General features: G+C 25.7%; 1 protein-coding gene across 3 annotated transcripts in view; it reads right to left on the bottom strand.

The window, feature by feature from the left end:
* Window positions 1-22,285, bottom strand: part of LOC132920451 (receptor-type tyrosine-protein phosphatase kappa) — a 128,203-nt gene extending 105,918 nt beyond the window's left edge. The window contains exon 1 of one of the 3 annotated variants that reach the window (XM_060982854.1): window positions 21,411-22,285. In XM_060982854.1, the coding sequence (XP_060838837.1) occupies window positions 21,411-21,438 (28 nt within the window). In that variant the 5' untranslated portion in view covers window positions 21,439-22,285. The remainder of the gene's footprint in view (window positions 1-21,410) is intronic. The other 2 variants (XM_060982856.1, XM_060982855.1) reach the window with 2 other exon arrangements.
* Between the last annotated feature and the right edge of the window lie 626 nt (window positions 22,286-22,911).

Genomic DNA, 22,911 nt, shown 5'->3' with positions numbered 1-22,911 from the left:
GCATAAATATAGTTATGTAAGTTAATTTAGGATTTATTTACATTTTCATATGTATTTCACTATCTATTTTTTACACTTTAAAGAGAAGAATTACGTGACGTATTAATATTGTGTACCTAATACTTATATAAAATGTTATAAAATACAATGTAAGACATTTATCTTCATTCAGTTATAGACTGTGAGCAATGAACATTTATATAATTCGTATACATATCAGATATGTTGGAAATTAGTAAATTATTTCTTCTATAATATACATTGTTCATTATATTATTGGTGTTAATGGTTTGATTTTAAAGATATACAGCTAATATAAACGCAAATAAAATCAACTAAATTAACTATAAACCGAAGAGTTGGTTAAAAAAATAAAATTAAAATTAACAAAAAATAGTAACTTAGTATTATAGAACCATTAACTAGATGTTGTTTTGAAAGAATTATAATTTATTTGTGCGATATTTTTGCAATTTTACATTGAAATCTTATTTCACTTTTATGAAAATATAAATACATGATCCTGATACGACCTTTATAGTAATATATGTCTTAGAAACATGGTCATTTACGAAACCAGAAGAAATAAGATTAAAAGTATTTAAAAGGAGAATCCTACGAAAAATCTATGACCCATGCGTTCATACAAGAGAATGGTGGAAACGACATAATCATAAACTCGAAGAACTGTTCCAAAGAACAAATATCGCAAATGAAATTTAAAAAGAGGTTGACATGGCTAGGACATGCATGGCGGATAATAAAGTCAGAACAACAAATGAAGAGAATCCAGTCGGTAAGAGATTACTAGGAAGACCACGATTACGCTGGAAAAACTGTGTGAAAACAGACGCGTGTATGATACAATCAGAGGTACCTGATGGATGAAGAGAAATTTGTTTGGCGGTATGGTTTCAATGACTGAAAACCAGGAGAGAAAAATGTTTCTATATTATATTAGTTGATGTATAAGTTTTATACTCAAAAAATGAGAAAATTGTAAAGAAATACTAACCAGAAAAAATGTACAAAGTCAAAGCGTTAAGTGATGTTGAAAAAGAATATCGTTAAGCTGCTATATATAGAGTAAAATATAGATTGAAAATCGTTTAAAAATAAATAATGCTATTTTTTTATGAAAAGCGTTTAATCCTTAATCATACGAGTATACTGCCGTAAAATTAGGTACCTACCTAATTAATGTAGAAGTTGCACGACTTTCACTAGATATTTAAGTAACTATAATAATTTAATGTGATTATTTATGTAATGGTACCAATATGTGTCCATTAGCTTCTCATTCTAATGTCTGCATTTGACTTATTATCTGTCGTCAAAAATCAAATACAATCTAATTATGTAGAATTTTCATAATAAGTGCTGTTGAAGTTAAAATGATTTGTACATATGTTGAAAAAATAATTATTTACCATCGTGTTATTTTTTAGATTCCTAAATTATTACATGACAATTTATTTTTATTACAACTTATTAAAATAATATTAATTATTTTATTATCTATAATTAAAAATGGATTGTCTATAACGTTATAAATTCGTCTAAAAATGTATTGTGTATCATAGTATAAATATATAATAACAATTATTATTAATCGCCTAATTAATAAGTACATTAGGTACACTACTATCATACGACTGTTATATTGTTAATTTCTGTTTTACTACAGTATAATATAACACATGAATATTAAATAAAATAAATTTTAAAGTATAAACAAAGTAAAGAAGTTTTGAATTAGATACATTCAATTTTTTTTTTAGTTATCCATTAAATAATATACAGCAAAAAAGGAGGTTTTCATTTGAAAAACAGAAGTTTATATCTCCAAGGGCACTCCTAAAGTTGTGCAAATAATTTCAAAATTTTGAAAATATAATTTTCAAGTAATTTAAAAATTCTAACTTCTAAATATAAGAAATTGGATAAATTCATTACCTACTAAATAAAGCATGTGGTAGAATATGCTTAATAAATCATTCAATATATTTTTAAATAATACGAATCGTGTTTTATTGATATTCCATATAATATTTTATATATAAGTTATATCTTTTAAATAATTAAAATATTTAAAATATGAATATGTATTTTATTGATAGACAATACAGAGTAATTCAATCAGTTGGTAAAAATAATTTTTATTGGACGATGTACACAGCCAATTGGCAAAAATATTGAAATTTAAGTTCCTTTATAGAAACTACAACTAATATTATGATTTTTAAATTTTAAACAAATTCAAAAACTATTTGATTAAAAATATTTATATCTCAGTCATTAATTAAATAATTGTATTTTGTATATTATACTAAATTTAAATCAGTGTAGGCAAAATACATAAAAAATGTATCATCAAGATAGTAAGTTCAGAATTTATAATTGATAAATTCACTAAAACATCAAAATAATATCCCAAGGCAAGAAATGACAATAAAAACATATGTACTCTCATCAGTGTCCTTGACACGATCTTCAATTTGACGAAGGTACAGTTTAATTAATTGTACGTGACCACATTTTGTCTGTGGCGTATGGTTAATACCGTTATCTAATTGGATTATTTACATACAGATGTATTTTATTTTGATTTTATTAAATTTATTATAAACCTAGAAGCACTATATTAATTATTAGCACATTACAGTGCCGTAGCCAAGGGGGGGGGCTTTCGGGCTCAAGCCATCCCCCCCCTATAATGTCAGATAACAATAATTTTATTAATTTAATTACCGTTTGTGGTGATAAAGCAACACCACTCGTATCACATTTACTTGATCTTGATTTGATAATATGTATAATTATATGAATTATATTTTCAGAAATACAGTGCAAACTTAATTTTTTGTCATAATTGGCCATCAAAAATTAAGCCCCCCCCTCCCCGAAAAAAATTCCTGACTACGGCACTGGCACATAACATCTTATATGAGGTATATATGTATAGTGACTTATAAAATAAATACAAAGTAATCTTTTTAAAATTTAGCACTTGTGATTAGCTAATACATTCGCTGGAAAAGTGTTTCCATATATTTATAGTACTTTGCTATGAACTAACCTACAAATATAAAAAAGAAAATACATATATATAATCGTTTTAGCCTACATTATTAACTTACTGGATAAAAATAGATAGTATCAAATTTAACAATATATTTTTACAGTATAACAAAATTTAAAATTTTATGAATACATTTATCGTGTAGAAAAATTTAGTTTTCCTCGTTGTGGACTTGATGTAATGTCGCAATGACTGAAGGTTTAGAATTATGTTGTATTTATAACCTGTAATCGAATTAATTTTTTTCAAACATATTTTTATCATAATAAGAACAGCAATTTTAAATAATAATTTACTATTCAATTAAATTATCATTAAAAGTATCTAAATTATGACACTGAAAAAATCCCCACTTCAAATTGCATAACATAATAACCATAGCTAAATTAAATTAATATTCTGACATTTAATTTTAAAACGTTTAAAATACGTTGTGATTCTATAATAATATGGTCTAATGGGGTTATATTTGCCATTATGATTTAAATAAGGCATTAGGGTATTAATTACATATCTTACTTATTAATAAATAATGTAATTTTTAATATTATTTCATATTATAATAAATAAATTATACAATAGAAAATTACTTTTCTGATTTTAAAAATGATTATTGTTGTTTTTTTTATTTATCATTATTGTTATTGTGTATATTATTTCTTATTTCAAATTCTAATATATGTAATAAAACTTTTTTTGTTGCAAGTCGATGAAAACTACATTGCAAATTGAAACACAGATAGTTTGTACATAATATTTATTTTATTGGACACTATAATATGCCACCAATAGTATAAGAAAAATAGCTATATTGTATTAAGTTATACATGTTAATGTTGGTATATTTTTAAATAAACATTATTAAATAAATTTAAAAAAATTATTCTATAATAAATAATTTTCAGATATTTATTATTTATTAAATAATGTAGAGAAATAAACTCAAATATTATTGAACATTAAATGCTAATTTCATTTGTAAGTTATTTTTTATTTTATGATGATTGATTTGTTTCATATTGTTTGTTTATTGTTGTAAAATATTATAAAATAGAATTCGAAATCATTTCTCTAATATCACATATAATCTTAATATATTCATTTATAATAATAGTTAGTTCGCTATATACCTAGTTCATTGGTAATATACTTAAATGAAATGTTCCTATAATATTATATAAATTTTTTTTTTCATAATAATATGAACATTTTGCGTCCACTACATTTAAAGTCGGTCAAATGGAATATGACTGAAATTTTATCGTTAATCGATGCAGAAATATACTCATTTCACCGGACGAATGAGTTTCGTGTAAAATATTATCAAATAAAATTATGATGAAGTAATTTTATAAATTGGATAGAGTACCAAGTGTGATGATTAGTAGCTATAGATGAGTAAATCATACATAGTTCTTGTTTTGAATTTTAGTTAAAAGAATACAATGATATTTATTTTTTACAAAACCCAATTACTAATTTAATAATCTATGTTTAATTCACATAATATGCATTCAATTAAATGTTTTGCTTGAAAACCAATGGAGATCATTTAAAACAAGTGTTGTAAACAATTAATATTATTTATTATTTACTAACATACAAATAATATATTTTTAGTTTTTATCTTTACTCTAGATCAAATTATTATTATTAAACAGATAACTTTGTACTTTCTGCCTTCAAAAAAAAAAAAAAAAACTTACAGTATTGTATTTTTAAAACGTGCAATTACTAAAAGCATATACATAGTCATGTAGATTTATTATACATCGGATACATAACTATATAATATTGTATATAAAACCGACATTAAATACTTATGTACGGTCCATATAATATATGCACAATTATTGCACATAAACCAAGTGTTAACGTATCATTGACCGCCTAAAACACTATTTTTTCATTTTAATATTTACATTGACTGCAGGGTGTAATTCGTATCATTATTTATTTGTTTATTTTTTTTTTCGAAACAAAAGCACTTATCATTAACATTTTTCAATAGAATAGCTATTAAATACTATACAAATTAACTGGGTAAAAAATGTCAATAAAGCCTTAATACATTTATTTTTTAATCGTATTATTAATTATCACACATTTTATAATTATATAATGTTTAGTAAGTAATGTTAACTATATGATTTTAGTTGTTTTTTTAATATAGCTGATTATAATAATATGTATAATTAATATTGTAAACTGAATGAGCACTGCCCATAATTTTGAGTTAATGTATATTTAACAACGTACAAGCTGAAGCATCAACCATAATCCGTAACATAAAACTATATACGTATTATTTAACATTTTTATGTTCTTCTGCGTATTAAAATGTTGTAATATTTTTTGTTGACCTACACGTTATAATAAAAATATTTTCATAATCATAAAATACAATCCATCTAATACGTATTATACACATTCGTTTGGTATACAAAAATTTTATTAGATTTAATATATTCCCTTGGACACATTAGAGTTAAAGTAATTTATTTTTTTGAGCATCTCTAATTTTAATTAGTTAAAAAATATAGCAGGTTTTTTTATGATATTTTAACATACATATTTGTATATCTACTATGTTAATTTATAATAACAACAGATAATAACTTCATACGTTTAAAGTTCACATAGTTTTTGGACGAGTTTGAATAATAAAAATAAGGACAGCTATTTTTTTTAAAAGTCGTTTAAATAGAAAAGAGTATTAATGTAAGAAAACTTTTGGCTATGGAGTAAATAAGAAGATTCAAATAAAATCATATAATATGTAGAGAAAATTAATGTATAAATATTGATGGCTACATGTGTCCTATCCACAGTTAGATAAGGTACAATACAACTAGCAATACAGTATAGTTATTGGTTTCTACAAAAAAAAAAAAATTGTTTTTTCTGTAATAAGATTGATACAACTTTGTCAGTTGATCTCTCAATTATGATAGAACAGGAGACATTAGAACGGCTGAAAGAGATTGATTGAAGTCTAATTTGATTCACTGGACAGTCAAAGTTAAATTAAAGTTATCAAAACCGAAATATTGCTATAATAACAGTGATGATCCATAATTATGTTATTTTTAAGATTATATTTAGAACTGATAGAAATACATTTATAAATGACATATGTATTATGTTTGTATTGAAAATCGTTTTCTGGTTTAATCGAAAAATAACAATTCCAATAACCAACGAGAGAGTTTCAGACATGGGACGCAATAAAATAAAATATATATGCTTGGTATTTATGTTACAATATGATGTATTAATTATAATAAAAGATAATAAAAAACAAGCATATTCTAATAAATATAATAAAATTATAATTTATAAAATAATTAAATTCTAAGATATTTTCTAATAATTCGTATAAACATATACAATTTAAAAAATATTATATTTTATAATTTTATTTTTATTTCTCAGTATTATAGGTACTATATTCAAAAATGATTAGGATTTTCAGATTATTTTCAGCAAGTTGTCTTCGTTAGTTCCTATCATGTAGTCATATCTTTTATTTTAATGCAGACATACTGCTAGTAAGGTCCTATTAGTGACAAATTAAATATAGCGTATTTTAATAAAGCAATAAACAATTATGTAAACAAATAGAATATTAAATAAAATACAAAATATAAACGAGATCTAGACATATAGTATTTATTATTTAGTTAAGTGAGGTGTTTGTAGATCTAGTAATTGTTTGCAATGCACATAAGTATCGCGAAGGATGAATTCAGAAGGTCATTTCTAGAAGAAAATAGTATTTTGAAGGATCTATAAGACCTGCAGTCCGAAGGGATCTTCTATATTTTTACCCTCGTTGATACAATTTTGATTTTGTATCGTTAGAAATATTTTTATCAAAAAATACTAAATTGTTTCAGGTATTTATGAATAGTTATAACCAAATATAAACATCTATAACTATAAAGACAACTTTATAGTACCCTGCTGTTGCCATATGGCTATAATTTATAACAGCACTGCAAGTAAACGCAACAACTACAATCGCTGCAGCCACAGGTCATATGCCGGGCATAAAATACAAAGATATATATTATAATATCATACAGCAGTTTGTGTAAATTGGAAATTTGAAACTAATGCCAAATACGCGATAGTTTGTTGTGGTTCGTTGTATATATTATCACGAAGGTTTCACAAACATGTATAAATACAGTGACTAAATCAGATTAATCTTAAAACAAAATAATATATTAATAATGATTATGTATACTATATAAGACGATAATCAAATAAACTCCATAATTTAAGACAAATATTATCGATAAAAACTGCGGGCACTTACTGATATTTATTTTTATTTTTACCAAAATTTACTTTAAAATTCGATATTTCTTTAATTGGGTAAAACGGTTGTTTACTTAGGCATTTACGTATAATTATAGGTACCTACTGTCGTAGTTTATATTTTAGATTCTGAGTGGAGCGATAAATGTATTTTGTAATTAATTTCGTAATTTTGCAATGATATACTACGTGCGTTAACAAAAATATTCTATGTTCAGGTGGATAAATTCAATATTTTAAATTTAATACGTGAAGCGTGATGTATAGTCATACATGAGGTGTATGATATATAAAATTAGCTTTATAATATATTATATTAAATATTATACACGATTTACATACAGAAACTATCACTACGCGTAGCCTGATCGAGCGACGATATAATAACGCGCGCGCGATTACGGTGGCCCTATAATACTATTACTATTATTATTATTATTATGTAGGCTTCGTCGACATTGACACAGATAACGATAAAAAAAAAATCGGAATACCACCGACGAGAAACACCAGTGACAAAATGCCGACGGCGATGTAGCTATAATATCCGGTCAGCTGGTAAATATCAAGCAGAACAATAATGTATATCGGGATCGGGCGGGATCTATGCCAATATCGGGGCGAAGAGCAAGAGCGCTCGCATGTGATTTTTTTTTTACGAACCCCTGGCCAAAAGATAAATATAAAATATTCCTCCACGCTCGGCATTTTGTAAGCACGCCACCGATAAAATGTTCACAGCATGTGTCACGGGTACGCTAAATTTAGAGACGGCGATTTTTTTTTTCACCCCGCTCCCCGATCTCTTGTAGTGCGCGTCTGACGCTTTATATATGTATGTACTGTGTGTGTGTGTGTGTGTGTGTGTATGTGTGTGACCGATACATATAATGACGTTTACCCGTTTACGTATTTTTTCGTCGAGTGAAGTCAATTTAAAGGGTCCCCGATCGTGCCGCCTGTTTACAGCATGGTCGACAGCAGCCGGAAGAACACTTCCGACGCTGCTCGGTCGTCACAGAAATCCAGTGTCAATTAGGTACTACATCATAATTACATATAAATTTCTGTAGAGTTTTGTACTGAGTTTACAGCAATTATTATGTGTTACGCGTTTTCCCGCGTTACCTTCAGTAGTACTGTTTACACTTTTATGTTTGGTACGGCGAACACACGTTTTCAGCTTAGAAATTGAATCGGGATCGACATTTAAAGAACATAGTTTACCGATTATTTACTAGTCCCCTTATAATATTCCAAAAAATTTCATAAAATGATAAATAGTTTTTTAGTGCCACTGATGTAGTTGTCCAACAGATTTACAGTTATTTATCTTTTTTGAATATTAAATTTATTATTTAATAGGTACCTTCTGTTATATGCAAACGAATTTACGAGGATTCACGGGATTTAATACCAAAACTCCTGTATTATTAGTTATTTTGTGCAAAAACGAATTAATCATTTTTAAACTACCGTATTTTATTAGTTAATTATGCGTACTCGTATATATATATATATTTATACTGGACGAGTAAAACTTTAAAGGCATATGAAAACAGCGAATGACATTTTATGTTTAAATGTGTGCATAATGGTAATCAGATTTAACATGAAGTTGACTCGTTAAACTAAACATACTTAATCTTTACGTAATATTTAAAAGGATGGGGCAAAGTTAATGAGATTATGATTAATTTATTTTGTATTTAGTTGTTACCAAGTACCAACAGCTATGAAAGTTGATATATTTCAATATTTGTATATTAAATGTTTTCCAGACATATTGTGTATTAAGTTTTCCTATATAATATAGGTAGCAAAAGATTTTGGTTGCTTTAATATTTCATAATATTAATTACATGAATTTATTAAACTTTAAGTTATCCCAGGACATTTTATACAAATTGAATACAATAAAATATCGTAAATACAAATGTTAATGAAACTAAGTTACTGAAATTAATTAACTTATTTAATTATAATTTTTTATAAAATGCAACTATATAAATATATTATTTAAACATTTTTTAAATGTTTAAATTTCTATGTTGTTATATAGACTCATTTGACAAACTCGATTATTTTCTAAACCGTATTATTATTACCGTAATTTTATTTTTATTTTCAGATTTTAATTATCACATATAAAAATAATAGTATGTCATATCTATAAAATTATGGGATTTTACGAGTGAGTTTTGTACACGCGTTAAACCCTACAGAATATTTCATCCGTTAAATCTTCAATTATTTTAAATATATTACTTAACCTGTGGTAAAAACAAATTATCTACTCCACTACTTTTATAGAATATCAATAAGCTATTCTCAAGATTTTTATCATCTATATCTAATCTTGTTACATTAACTGCATCTGATCATCGATTACAATACTTCAGATTTTCCGCACAAGCTTTGTGATACATGGTATTATTACTAAATTATTGTTCAACCGGAAAATAGTACACATCAAAATCGTGTGAAAGTTTGCATCATCAGTTTATGCCATGTAATCCTAAAACCTACAAAGCGATGATACATAAGTAGGTACCTATAACATATTGTATACACTATAGTACTATACATATATTATACCTATAAAAAGTACCAATATGTATACGTTGTTTAAGTATGATATTAATATTACATGCCAGTAGAATAGTAGATATATGATATATATGCTAAACTAAATCGTATAAATTATTCGAAAACACGCGGTAATATTTCCCACGTATAGATAATTTGCTAACGCGATGAGAATGGTGAATTTATACTGAGTGATTATTACTACAACTAGTGACAATATATTTTGAAATACAATAAGAACCTTTTAAAATACTTGTTTTACGAACGTTTTATAACACATTATTTAGAATTATTCTATTATTAACAATTATTTGTTCTTAATACTTAAATAATCTTTGTATTATTTTAAATATTACCTCGTCTAAAACAAAACAACCATTCTGTATTAACACGTTAGGTTAATACTACTATTATTACTCATGACGTACAATCGAAATCGCATTCATAAAATCCGCTTTCAGTCCATTGGTCGCGATCGCATATCGCTCAAATCCGAATAAAAATAATAGCAGCCGGTCAAATGCGCCAAGTATCAGCTAAGACAGCTGCTGCGGTGGGTCAGGGTTTTCAAAACTCCGGCGAAACGAATTACCAATGATTATTTTTATTTATTTATTTTTTTTTTTTTTTGGCAATAGTTTTCAAGGTAGCGGTACGCTAAACCGATGGATTCTGCACATTATTATTACTATCGGGGTGATTCTTCTACGAGCTTGTTAATTTTTTCGTTCTTACACGCCATATGTCACGGTCCGCGCGAACGATAGACCGTGAAACGGGATCTTTTACTAAGTAACTTTGTGGTACATGTATACGCGATTCGTTAATTATATAATAATATATTTGTACGACCTCGAGCACACACACACATTATATATATAATGATGGATGAAAGCACAGAAAAATATTACAATATATTTAGCAGTAAATGTTTTTCAGTTTTTCCAAAAAATACTTTATTATTCATATTCTTATATGTTTGACAGAAAAAATAGTTACACTGTTTTAAGAAGCAGGAGGCCGTTATACAATTAATAAAACGTGTCATTTACTATACGATTTATATGATACCTCTAACTTTTGAACTCAACCACAAAAACTTAGATGGGAAAGCAATGCCATCCAAACATAACTCTCCGTGACTATATATATATATATAACTATGTGTATGTATGAGTCACCTACGCGTCTGGATAAATAATATTTATGTGATATGTGTGTAAAAACAATAACAAATTAGAATAAACCTATTTTATATAAATTATGAATATGTATATTTACACACGTATATTATATTGTGAGCTATAAATCAAAGTTAAAATATTCTGAAGTACCTAACGATAAATTTTATGTATATTTTCAGGACACTTTTAACTTGTACAACTACCTATATAAATATTAAATACTATATAATAATTTATAATATTGTATCAATATTGAATGATGTTAATTTTACTTTATAACCTATGCATAATTTGTATACAAAATATTATATAGGTAGGTACTATATTATGCAAATATATATCAAACAATAGTATAAAAGCTTAAAAATAAGTATCATGGACTTAAATACCAGTGCAACGGTAAGTCATAATTTTTATTACTCCATCATACTTGACGTTTTTAATTCGTAATTCAACAATAATATACATAATATTATTTTATTAAATTATTTATAAACATCTTAAAATTTGTAAGGTTAGTAGGTAAGGATTTCATCAGTTTTTTATTTTTTATTTTAAAAGATATTAAGTTAGATACTGTTTATCTCGACTGTTATGATTAGGTTAGGTTATGATGTGATTGTTGCTAAAATTCCCAGTTGGTCACCCAGTCAGGAACTATTTTATTAGGTTATAATCATGGTATATTATAGTATACCGTGGTTATAGTATATAAATATGCATATATAATTTCCCTATAATATTTCTGACAATGAAATTTAAATAACTAAATAAACATTAAAAATATATATGTTTATATTTATAAAGTACTATTAAATTGGTCTTATGTGTTATATCTATATATAAGTTACATAGTTGTTTTTATAGATTGTAATAAAAAAAAAAAAAAAAACAATTTTCAACAAATATTTTCTAAAAATATAAAATTATTGAGACTTTCATCGACAACACTTGACAACAACTGATCCACCGTTATAAAATCTTTGATAATAATATACACATCATTATAGTTCATAATATAGTATAGGAATTCTATTCAATTGATTCAAATGAATCTTAATTCTAAGATTACAATTAATCAACAGACTGTATTGATGTGTATACCTAGTAGCTAATAGTAAATACTAAATAGTATTGTTATTATTTTATATATTACACTTTAAATTCTCAGTAATTGCAATTATTATACATTATGTTGTATACTTGCATGTTGTTATGAAAAATGTAATACCATAAAATAGTTAAAAACATACTATGAATAATTTATATTATTTATATATATATATATATATATATATATACATTCATTATTCGTATTGTACGAATATGATAGTATATGATATATAAATATTGAATGAACTACAAACTAAATAATATATAAATCAATATCATATTATAATGTTCATAGTTTATGTAAGTATCAAAAACATATGTTTTCATCAGACATACGAATACTAATAATAGTTAACTACATACCTAAAATACCTTTCGTCTCCATTAAGAAACGCGCGTTTCAGTGTTTGTATATTATTAGAGTTCAGTATAGAATGTTTAGAACCGTTGAATTATAATGGCTGCTTAAAATTATACAGTTTTTTCCATTAAATGAATGTTATGCATACAAATTAGGATAATTTTGTTGAAAGTTCGACGAAAATTTAATGCTAGTGACTACACCGTAATATAATAAATATACAATGAATCTTTAAAATTACAGGTACTTATGATTATTTATTGTTATGATTATAAACGTATTTTTTTTCTTATTAAAGAATTGATTTACTTTTAGAGGGCGTGGATATTTATTTACGTTTTATAAAAAAAATATTAATATTAATTTTGATCGTTTACTTTTTTGTTATACAGAATTTCATTACCTAATCCATTTTATTGAATTCTTCAAATTATATTTTTTTCTTTTATTTATTTAAATAACAATTGTTGTTATTTTAGATTCTGAGCATTACAATACATGTATTGATTTATCAATGATGTATTTTTTTTATTTTTTGTATGTGTAAACGGATCATAGTAAAAACAATACTTTGATTTTTCACTTAAATGATGGTTACTAGTAGAAAAATGTATCTATTTTGAACTTTTGGAAATTTTAAAATGAAATGCTGAGTACCTACTTTTTAAAATAATCAAGAAAAATAAAAAATTTAAATTAATTAGGATTTATAGTATTTATACGCAAAATAAGTTTTCCACAATATACATCTTTTTAATTGTATACTTAAATAAATGGTTATACATAAAAACTTGAGATTCAACAAAATATTAATATCAAAATTTAGTAAACATGACATAAGTTTCAAAATATTTGGATCATTTTATGGTAATTTTAGGTATTTGAAATAACCGTGGCTTAATTTTTTAACTTTAAGTATAATATAATTTTTATATTTAAGAAAAAAAAAACTTGAAAATATGTTTAAAAGTTCTTTTTAAGTTACTTTTTTTACCTAAAAAAGATATCATTAATAAATTATCACAACTTTTAAATAAGTAAAAATCACGACAATTTGCGAATTATTTCTTAGTTAAAAACAAATTAAATTTGAAATTGAAATGCCTAAAACTTGAGAATTGTACACAAAATTTCTCATAAATATTATTTTTTGCAGTTAAAGTTATGATAAAATTAGATATTTAAAAAATAAAATAAATGATGACTTCAGTTATTTTTTTGTTATATTTTGTAATTTATTAATTTATTTTATGTGTCATCAATTATTATATTTTACTGTATACAATGGCATTGTTAGTATCTATAATATTAAGGTTCATGTTAAGGTATTACCTATTTAAATAACGAAATCTATAGTCAAATCGCTCTAAAGTAAGTTTAAATTACTTTATTAACTCTAAATTAATAATATTAATAATAATATTAGTATAATTATATTGCACAAGATAATTAATGTTATTGATTCCTCAAAAATTAATTTATCCCCGATATTACTAATAGTAAAATAAATTACTATAGTATCAATAAAAATACATAACAAAATATGCTTAGTAATTTAGGCTGACAGACTTTCTCGGCTCAAAATTGTTTTTCGTATGCAATGATTTATTATTGAATTTAAATTTAACACATCCATTACAGCGACTTACTCAACGACGAGGTACATCCCGACACCTATTATACAGCAAAGAGATTACTACTTGCTCACATTTTTAATTAACCCTGAAAGCGTTACACACAAACTAAAATTAAAGTATTCGGAAAATCGTAGTTTTCACTTCAGTGTTGTACATTACAGCATTTTATAATAAAATACATATTATAAAATCTATGTTCTTAAGAAAAAAAAATAGACAGTTGGTTATTGATGATTAATATATCCAATAATATAAATAAACCGTATATGCTTTTGGGAATAATTTATAATTGGTAAGTTTAATAAATCATTTATTTATCAGTTGGTAGTAAAATTATGTTTATATATTATGTACTTAATTATAGAAAATATTATTACTATAAAAATATGTGAAAAATTATTTCTTTCCATAAAGTTGTCAATAGCTAAACAAAAGACAAGCGATAAGCATGATTTATAGTTTTGCTTATTCAAGTTATTAAATGGTAATTACTAATTACATATCAATACAGTAAAATGTACATAGGTAAGTGACTAGGTAATAAAAAAATAAAAATATATTTTACTTAGATATTAAGCATAATATTATAATATATAATAAAGAACAAAGCATTGGATTTTTAAACTATGACAAACAACGATCAAAATCTTGTAACTGTAGTACAAATCATATCTATACCATGGATTATTAAGTGTCTTTTAAAAAAATTGATTATTTAAATATACTTATAAAATTGAATTTTGTGTAAAAACGTGACAAACTTTTGATCACGGACATCTATTGTAGTTTAATTTAATATCAATATAATATAACTTATTGATGTGCTTAATTATATTTAGTAAACGATAATATTTTAAATAGATACTTACAAATAAAAATAAAAAAAATAATATTATATTGAAATATATTTAATTGTTATTAAATACCAAGCATAAAATATAACAATTTAATCATTCCTAAATATTTTATAATATAAAAAATATTTAAAATTTAAATCACAGATAAAAATATTTAATTATTACACCAAACACTAAATAAGAGTATTAAGGTTTTTAAGAAAAAAATTAATGTATTTATAATATCGGTTAAAAACATGCATAAATAAAACCGTGCATTAATTAATATTTCTTCATTCGTTATTTAACCATCAAATGTCGATTATCAATGTAAACTATAGAATTAAAATGAATTTATTTTGACGTCTTATATTAAGTTTAATTTATGTATTTATTGATACTTGAATACTAATATGTATGATTAATAAAACTTATTATTCGGTAAAATTTCAAATTATGCTTTATGACTATCAAATGCGTATTATGAAACAAATTTTGTATTGCAGATTTACGCTGCCTATTTAAAAAAAAAAACATAAGATACTAAATATTTTTTTTTAATTTTCTCATTCATGTCGTAAGTGTAACTTATTGATTAGTTAATTCATTAATTATTTTAGGTAAAATGTAGTTAGTCTAAACTACTATAATTTTTCAAATGTAGTTCACATCCATATTGATACAGACTTGTTTTATATAAATACATAAATGTTTGTTGTACGAAATAATTAATAGTTTATACTTTTCATGACTTTTAAATGAAATGATTTTTTGGATAGATTATTATTTTATTTGGTAGATGACAAGTGTAAAACAGGATGATACCACACAACTAAAATAATTTGCAAGTTTATCCAATGCACAACCATAGACAAAAAATAAATTATATAATGATAATGTAATACAATAGGTATATTATAATTAAAATTTTGAGATTCTCCAGAAAAAGCATTATTACATTTTTTTATGCATTTTTAATATCAATAAAAATAACTTGGTAATTGAAAAGCACAGATAATTTTAATATATTTTAAGTTGACTCGAATTTATTTTAATGTAAAACTTTTATTAATTTATCATTATGTTCATTTTATATTGATATAAGTTAACAAGTGTTATATTGTATTATTTGTAAATAATTTACTGAACCCAACAGAGCGTATGTTATTATAGTTATTAAATTAATCGAATAAAATTTTTCTAGAATCAGTGTTCGAGGAAAAATAAATTCCAAATACTTTGTAATTCTGTTCTATGTCTACGTAGGCATTATATACACAATACTATTTATGTGCCATAAAAATTCCTACGTTAGCGAAATGATCGTTAGTGTTGTAAAAAAACTTGGAATTTTAACAATTTCTACATAAGAATAACTGATTTTTGTTAGATTTATTGAATTTCAGGATATATTTATTGTTATAGCTGGATAAGAAGTATATATTTTATATTTACATACAATTAATTACTAGGCACATCAAATTTTAAATTATTATTAGTTATAATCGTTTTACATATTCAGACAAATTTATTTTTATTTGTATTAAGCTATAATAATAGATACAATTATTAAAGTCAATTCAAGTATTCAATTACCTATATTAATATAAAATATCTTATTCAATACCATTTAATGAAATAACTATATATTTTTCTAATCAATATATTTTTTTTATACAAATCAAATATAATAATTATTAGGTTAGTCATCGGCATTTGCAAATTATTAAAAATATCAGTATAAGTAACACACTACAATTTTAAATTTAGAACTGACAATAATATTTATAACATAATTCATAAGTAATATATAAACTTTTAACTTGTAATACTATATAATGGGTACATATGTTAATTTAAGTTTTAATATATTATGTACATGATTCATATAATTATTATAATAGAAGATGAATAATCTTAGGTACCCATAGTATAATTGCAAAAATTACATAATAATTTTTCATTTAACTCAAAGCAAATAAATACTTATTTAAAAAAAGTTATAAATATTTAAATTCAATTAAACACGTAGGTATTTAAAAGCATAAATATTTTACTTGTTTGAAGCACGAAATACTCCAATAACTTTTTATGCTATTGATTATGTGAGTGTACACTAAGTAGTGTATCAATACATTATTAGCAATAGTAATACTTATTTTATCAATGTGCTAATGCAAAATTATATGATAATACCTATAACTGATTACCTAACATTTTAATACATACAGTATAGTGCATAGTCACATATAATGAATAATGATAATATTGTAGATTAAAACTGTTTTGAAAATTTAAAATGGTAAACAGGAATGTTTGAGTAACAAAACTTTTCTTGTACAAGTACATTTTATTGTTGGTTCGTTAAAAAAATTCAATGTTTTTATTTGACGATTTAAATTACAATTTTTTTTAAATCTTTTTTCATAGAACTTTTTTATTGTATACGTGAACAAGACATATTGCAGTCATTCATAATATCTAAACTTGTACATTACGGCACGTATACTAAATTCGCACAATGCTAAATTGCATTTCGATAACTTTGATATATATTATATTTTATTGTTAGTGTGTAGCAATAGACGTTTTATATTTCTACCCAAAAAACCATTCACTGTCATTTCAATGGGTCATTTTATGTTTTGTGTATAATGTCTAAATACTATGTATGGTCAATGCATATAATATTATAATCTCCAACCTAATAATCGAGTTATGGCATTCTATGTAATGGGTTATAAAATATGCTGTTTAAGTATTTTTTTTATTTATTTGTTACAAGTTATAAAATATAAAACAACAAAATTGTATTAGTTACTCAATAATTATGAAAATCGTAAAAATATATTTTTATATAGTTTTGAGTTTTAACACAATGTTTAAAATACAAACTGCCTTGCGTAAATATAATAGATTACACAGAAAATAAATGTTTATTTTATTTCAGTGACCCAACAATTTTTATTTTATTAAATAGTGTACATTTTTATTGTGTGTCTCTATAATTGTTTACTTCTCAATTATTATCATATAATATAATTACATGAATGTTTTACAAAACTTTTGAAAAAATAAAACAATATTTTTTCATACAAATAATTTTAAATAATTTTTACTATAAATTAAAAATGATTTTAATGCAAATAGGTTATAGATACAAAACAAAAAATAATGGTGGAATTTTTATGAAAGCTATTATGTTTGTTATTAGACATATATATTTATGTTTAAGTAATAAGCAATAATGGGAAATTAAAAAAGAAAAGTTAACGTGTGTCAAATTTACATTTGACAACAAATAATAAAATAAAATGATGAATAAATATTTTTAGTACTAAAAATATTTAAAAGAAACTTCTTAAATTTGTATTGACACCTGTTTCAATTAGGTAAGCATAATTATAAAATTGAGCTATGGTTTATGATAATCGTAAAAAAATAATTTTATGTTAAAATATAAATATAAAAATAATGATTACAGATGATATATATTTATTTTTAATTAAATGTTAAAGAAAAGAAAGTTTAAGCCTGATTTTAATCGATTAAGTTTGTTTTATGAATTAGTTAGTATAATTTGTAAGGTTTCCTATTTAAAAAAAGCTGTATCACTTTCAAAATACAAAAAAACAAAACAAAAAGGATAGCATTGGCTGGTGCTAATGAATAATGTTCCAATCCAATTTTAAATCTCGATTGCTGTTCTGTGTAATGGTTGAATGGGGACTACTAATAAAAATTGGAACAAGCCATTGATTCGGGTAAACCTCACTATAATGTGATACTAAAATCGTAGTATTATAAAATAATTAAATATGTAAATCAAGTAATATCCGTAAGTTATGATCGTAAAAAAACCAAATTTTTCAAAGGATATTTATTGAATTATAACTATTTATCTGATAAAAATATTATAACTCATTAAAACTAATACTTAAATTATATCAAAATAGATATTTTGCATGAATGATAAAAGTAATTGTAGAGTATAATTATCAACTTTAAATTGTAATAATATGAATGTACCCATAATATTTTTGATTGTTAGATGTATATACGTCTATATATAAATAATCATTAACTAAATTATATTCCTTTATTATGACTTTATAATTCATATTATAATTTACAGAATGACAAATGCACAAGACCATAAATGTCATAAACCTAAGAATCGGTAATTACTTTTTAGTAAAAAAATAGTTAAAACATTTTAATATTATTTTACAGCCTCCTTCTTTGCTTATTTTCAATAAACCATAATGTGTAAAATGTTATATAAAAAAATGTGTTACACAATTTTCTGAGTACTATATATTATATTGTTAAATAGTTAAATTCTGTTCACATTAAAAAAACCATAAAGTTCAGATGTATGTTTTATGATTGTGGTTTACGTATTTATATGTAGTTTGTTTTTTTTAGAATTCAGATTCTGAATTAAGCTTTAAATATGTATACATTTTAATGTTTTACTATAATATGTGATCTTTTTCTGACTTCATATTTTTGAGCAGATAATATGCTTTAATCTTAAAGATTAAATTTAATTACAAATGTGACCAATCTAAATAGTATAGTAATATGATCAATTAAACCTTAAAATAGGTGCTTTAGTTAAAAACATGAAAATCGTAGTAATATTATTCTTAATAATTGGGAAAAACTAATAAAAAAAACAGTTGGAATACGAAAATATTTACTCAAATTGGAATTTGTTTTGTTGTTGTAATTATTCAATAAGGAGTACAAGTAGATACTCGATAATTTTATAAAATATTTAATTTATCATTTTCTAAACATGATGATATCATTTATAGCTTTTTTAAGCAAGTTGTGTACATTTTTCCGATTATTTATTTTGATAAAAACTTTTTTCTTAAATATGTAATAAAAAATGTTTCATAAATTACTTCTTCTACAATTTAAAAATATTGAATTCATTTATAAACGTTTCAAGTTTAAATTTTGAAAATATTGTACAATATTTAATGTTAATTAAATAACAATTTTTCCTCAATAATTATTAGTTATTTTGTTGTAATACAAAAATCATCAATCTTACTTAATATTTATTAATTGATAGTTACTTTTCATGATTTCGTATATAATTATTTTTTATTAATTATAATGTTTTTTAAAATATTTTGACTATATTTAAGTTATTTATACCACGAACCTATACGTAAGTATGTGTTGAGTTATAAATTATATGCAATATTTTTGTTAAAAATCAATTCAACTTTCCAAATTAATATAACATAACGCATGAAATAATACACTATTATTTAAAAATTTGAAATAGATGATGATATTTATTCTTTATTTTTCACTCAAAATCGATTCTTCGTATACAATGATTTATTTCTACATTCAAATTTATTACATTCATTACACCAGTGACCTATATTATGTTCTTTGACGAGATACACTAGAAAGTTACTTTAGAACAAAATTAATCCTTTGATTTATTTTTATTATTATTTTTTTGTTCTTGTTGTTGTTGTTGTTGATATAACTAGTAAGTAGCAAATATACACACTATAAAATAGACCTTTAAAAGTAAAGATAAATCTCTATATAACACTATTGAGGTTGCAGTTACTACAGGTCAGTCATTTATCCTAGTTTAGACTGAAAATATATCTAACCGCGGATTTTTCAGCAATCGAAAGATATTTATTTTTATATACAAGAACAAAAGAGTGTACATTTTTTTAGTACTTTATATGGCACGTAACCATCACATATATATATACAATATACATATAAACAATTCGTTGTGACCCATTATAGACGCCACGCCGTAGTCGTCCTAGCTGGAGCATTAAATATGTTTCATGTGAATTATGGACGAGTTGCTCAGATGGTGTACCCGAATCGTTTTAATTATTCAAGGTGATGTGGTCATAATAAGATATCCACACTACCTATAACGAGCAACATGATATATTATAATATAAAGTAGGATATGTGCACCGCGGGATTGCACCATTCGCACCTGCTCGATAATCTGGTTAGGCATTTACTCGCCGACGACTGTACGTATAATAATATTATATTTATACCATCAATATCGAATGGTCGCAGGTACCTGTTATGTAATACGTTATGAGCATTTATTTTATATATATTAATATGTTATTAATATGTGCGTATGATAATTTCCTACTACGTTTCTATCCGCATCGGCGGCGGCGGCGTCGAACTATGATATAGACGGAGGACGAATACCGAACGACAATTGATAAGAAAACTCGTGCGCATCGCACAACTTACATAACGGCAACAGACCGCTGTTGAGCATGGACAGCTTGATGGTGTTGGGTATGGACGCTAAGGACACGCTGTTGGAGGACGACGACGAGTCGGCGGCGGACGACTTTTTCTTCTTCTTCGGTTTGTCGTCCACATACTTGCACGTGGCCGACTTGGACCGGCCCTTGTGCCGGTACGTTTTGTTACCGCCACCGTGGTACTCGCTGTGCGGATAGCAGCCGCTTCCGGTGCTGCTCGCGCCGCCGCCGCCGGCCACCGACGAGTCGCTCCTGTACGACGACAGCTTGACGACCGAAAACCGGACGGTACGTTATTACTATATTAACGGTACGGACGGCGAACGGCGAGCGGCGTACGCGACGTGTGCGATTCACAATATTATGTATTATTATGACAATATCGTGTTGAGACGATTGTCGTCGAAACGATGTTGTAGATTTTCTTATTGTGCGACGTCGACGGAAATCGCGATCGGGCTGGCAAGCGATCACGCGCGCGCGCCCGCGCACGTGTCAGAACTGAAAAACGGCGAAATCTTGCGTATCGCTACGGTTTGGCCCGCGGACGGACTGACGCACTGACTGACTGACTGACTGTCGGACGGACGGACGGACGAGCGGACGGACTGACAGACGGACCGACTGAACGACGGGCGGATGGCGCGCGTGCGCGCAAGACACACCGACGCGGGAAAACCGACCGACTGCAAACGTGTGTGTGACGGATTCAAACGGGTGTTTCGAAACACGCGCGCCGCGCAACGATTGTCGTGTGATGCGTCTCCGTGTCGGGTGTTGGCAATTGTCGTCCGACGTCGGCGGTCCGCGGGAAACTACTAACGGCCGCGTCGAGGTGGCGGTCATGTGTCATCGTCGTCGCTGCTACCGCCGCCACCGCCGCCGCCGCCGACGACGGCGCCCGCGTATGTGAGGCGCCTCCGCACTGCTCTACGACGCTCATCCGGAAAGGATTTTTATTTTTTTATCGCCAAACCATCGTCGTCGAATCTCAACTTCCAACAGGTATTCCGAGTAGCGAGGTGTGAATAAATCACGCATAATGAAAACACTATACAAGTAAAAATATGCTATTAAACGTATAAAACTGTGGATGTGACGATGTGAGAAAAAGAACACCATCCATTGATATTTCCGCTATAAACTTGTCAAACGGGGTTGGATATATTTTAGAAGATACCGTTGTAATTTAATTTTGAGTCGACGGGGAGGGTTTTTTGGTAATTTTAAAATATGATAGTTTGGAAATGAGAGGGTTAACGTGATTAAACGAGTTTTTATTAAATGCATTGTAGTGGTAGGATGATGCAAGTGTTGGTAGTGTTGGAATTTTATTGTACTTTTTTTGTATGTTCAGATTTTTAATTTTACTTTTTAATAAATAAAAAAAAAACAAAAAACAATATTATTGATATTTAAATAAAATCACACAAGAAATAAACAAAACGTAAATTAATCACGTTAACGAGTTATTGGCGGTCAAC

The sequence above is a fragment of the Rhopalosiphum padi genome, chromosome 2 (genome assembly GCF_020882245.1).
Source record: "Rhopalosiphum padi isolate XX-2018 chromosome 2, ASM2088224v1, whole genome shotgun sequence".
Taxonomy (NCBI): domain Eukaryota; kingdom Metazoa; phylum Arthropoda; class Insecta; order Hemiptera; family Aphididae; genus Rhopalosiphum; species Rhopalosiphum padi.
Note: the sequence above shows the minus strand (reverse complement) of the source record. Positions and strands in the feature narration are given on the sequence as shown.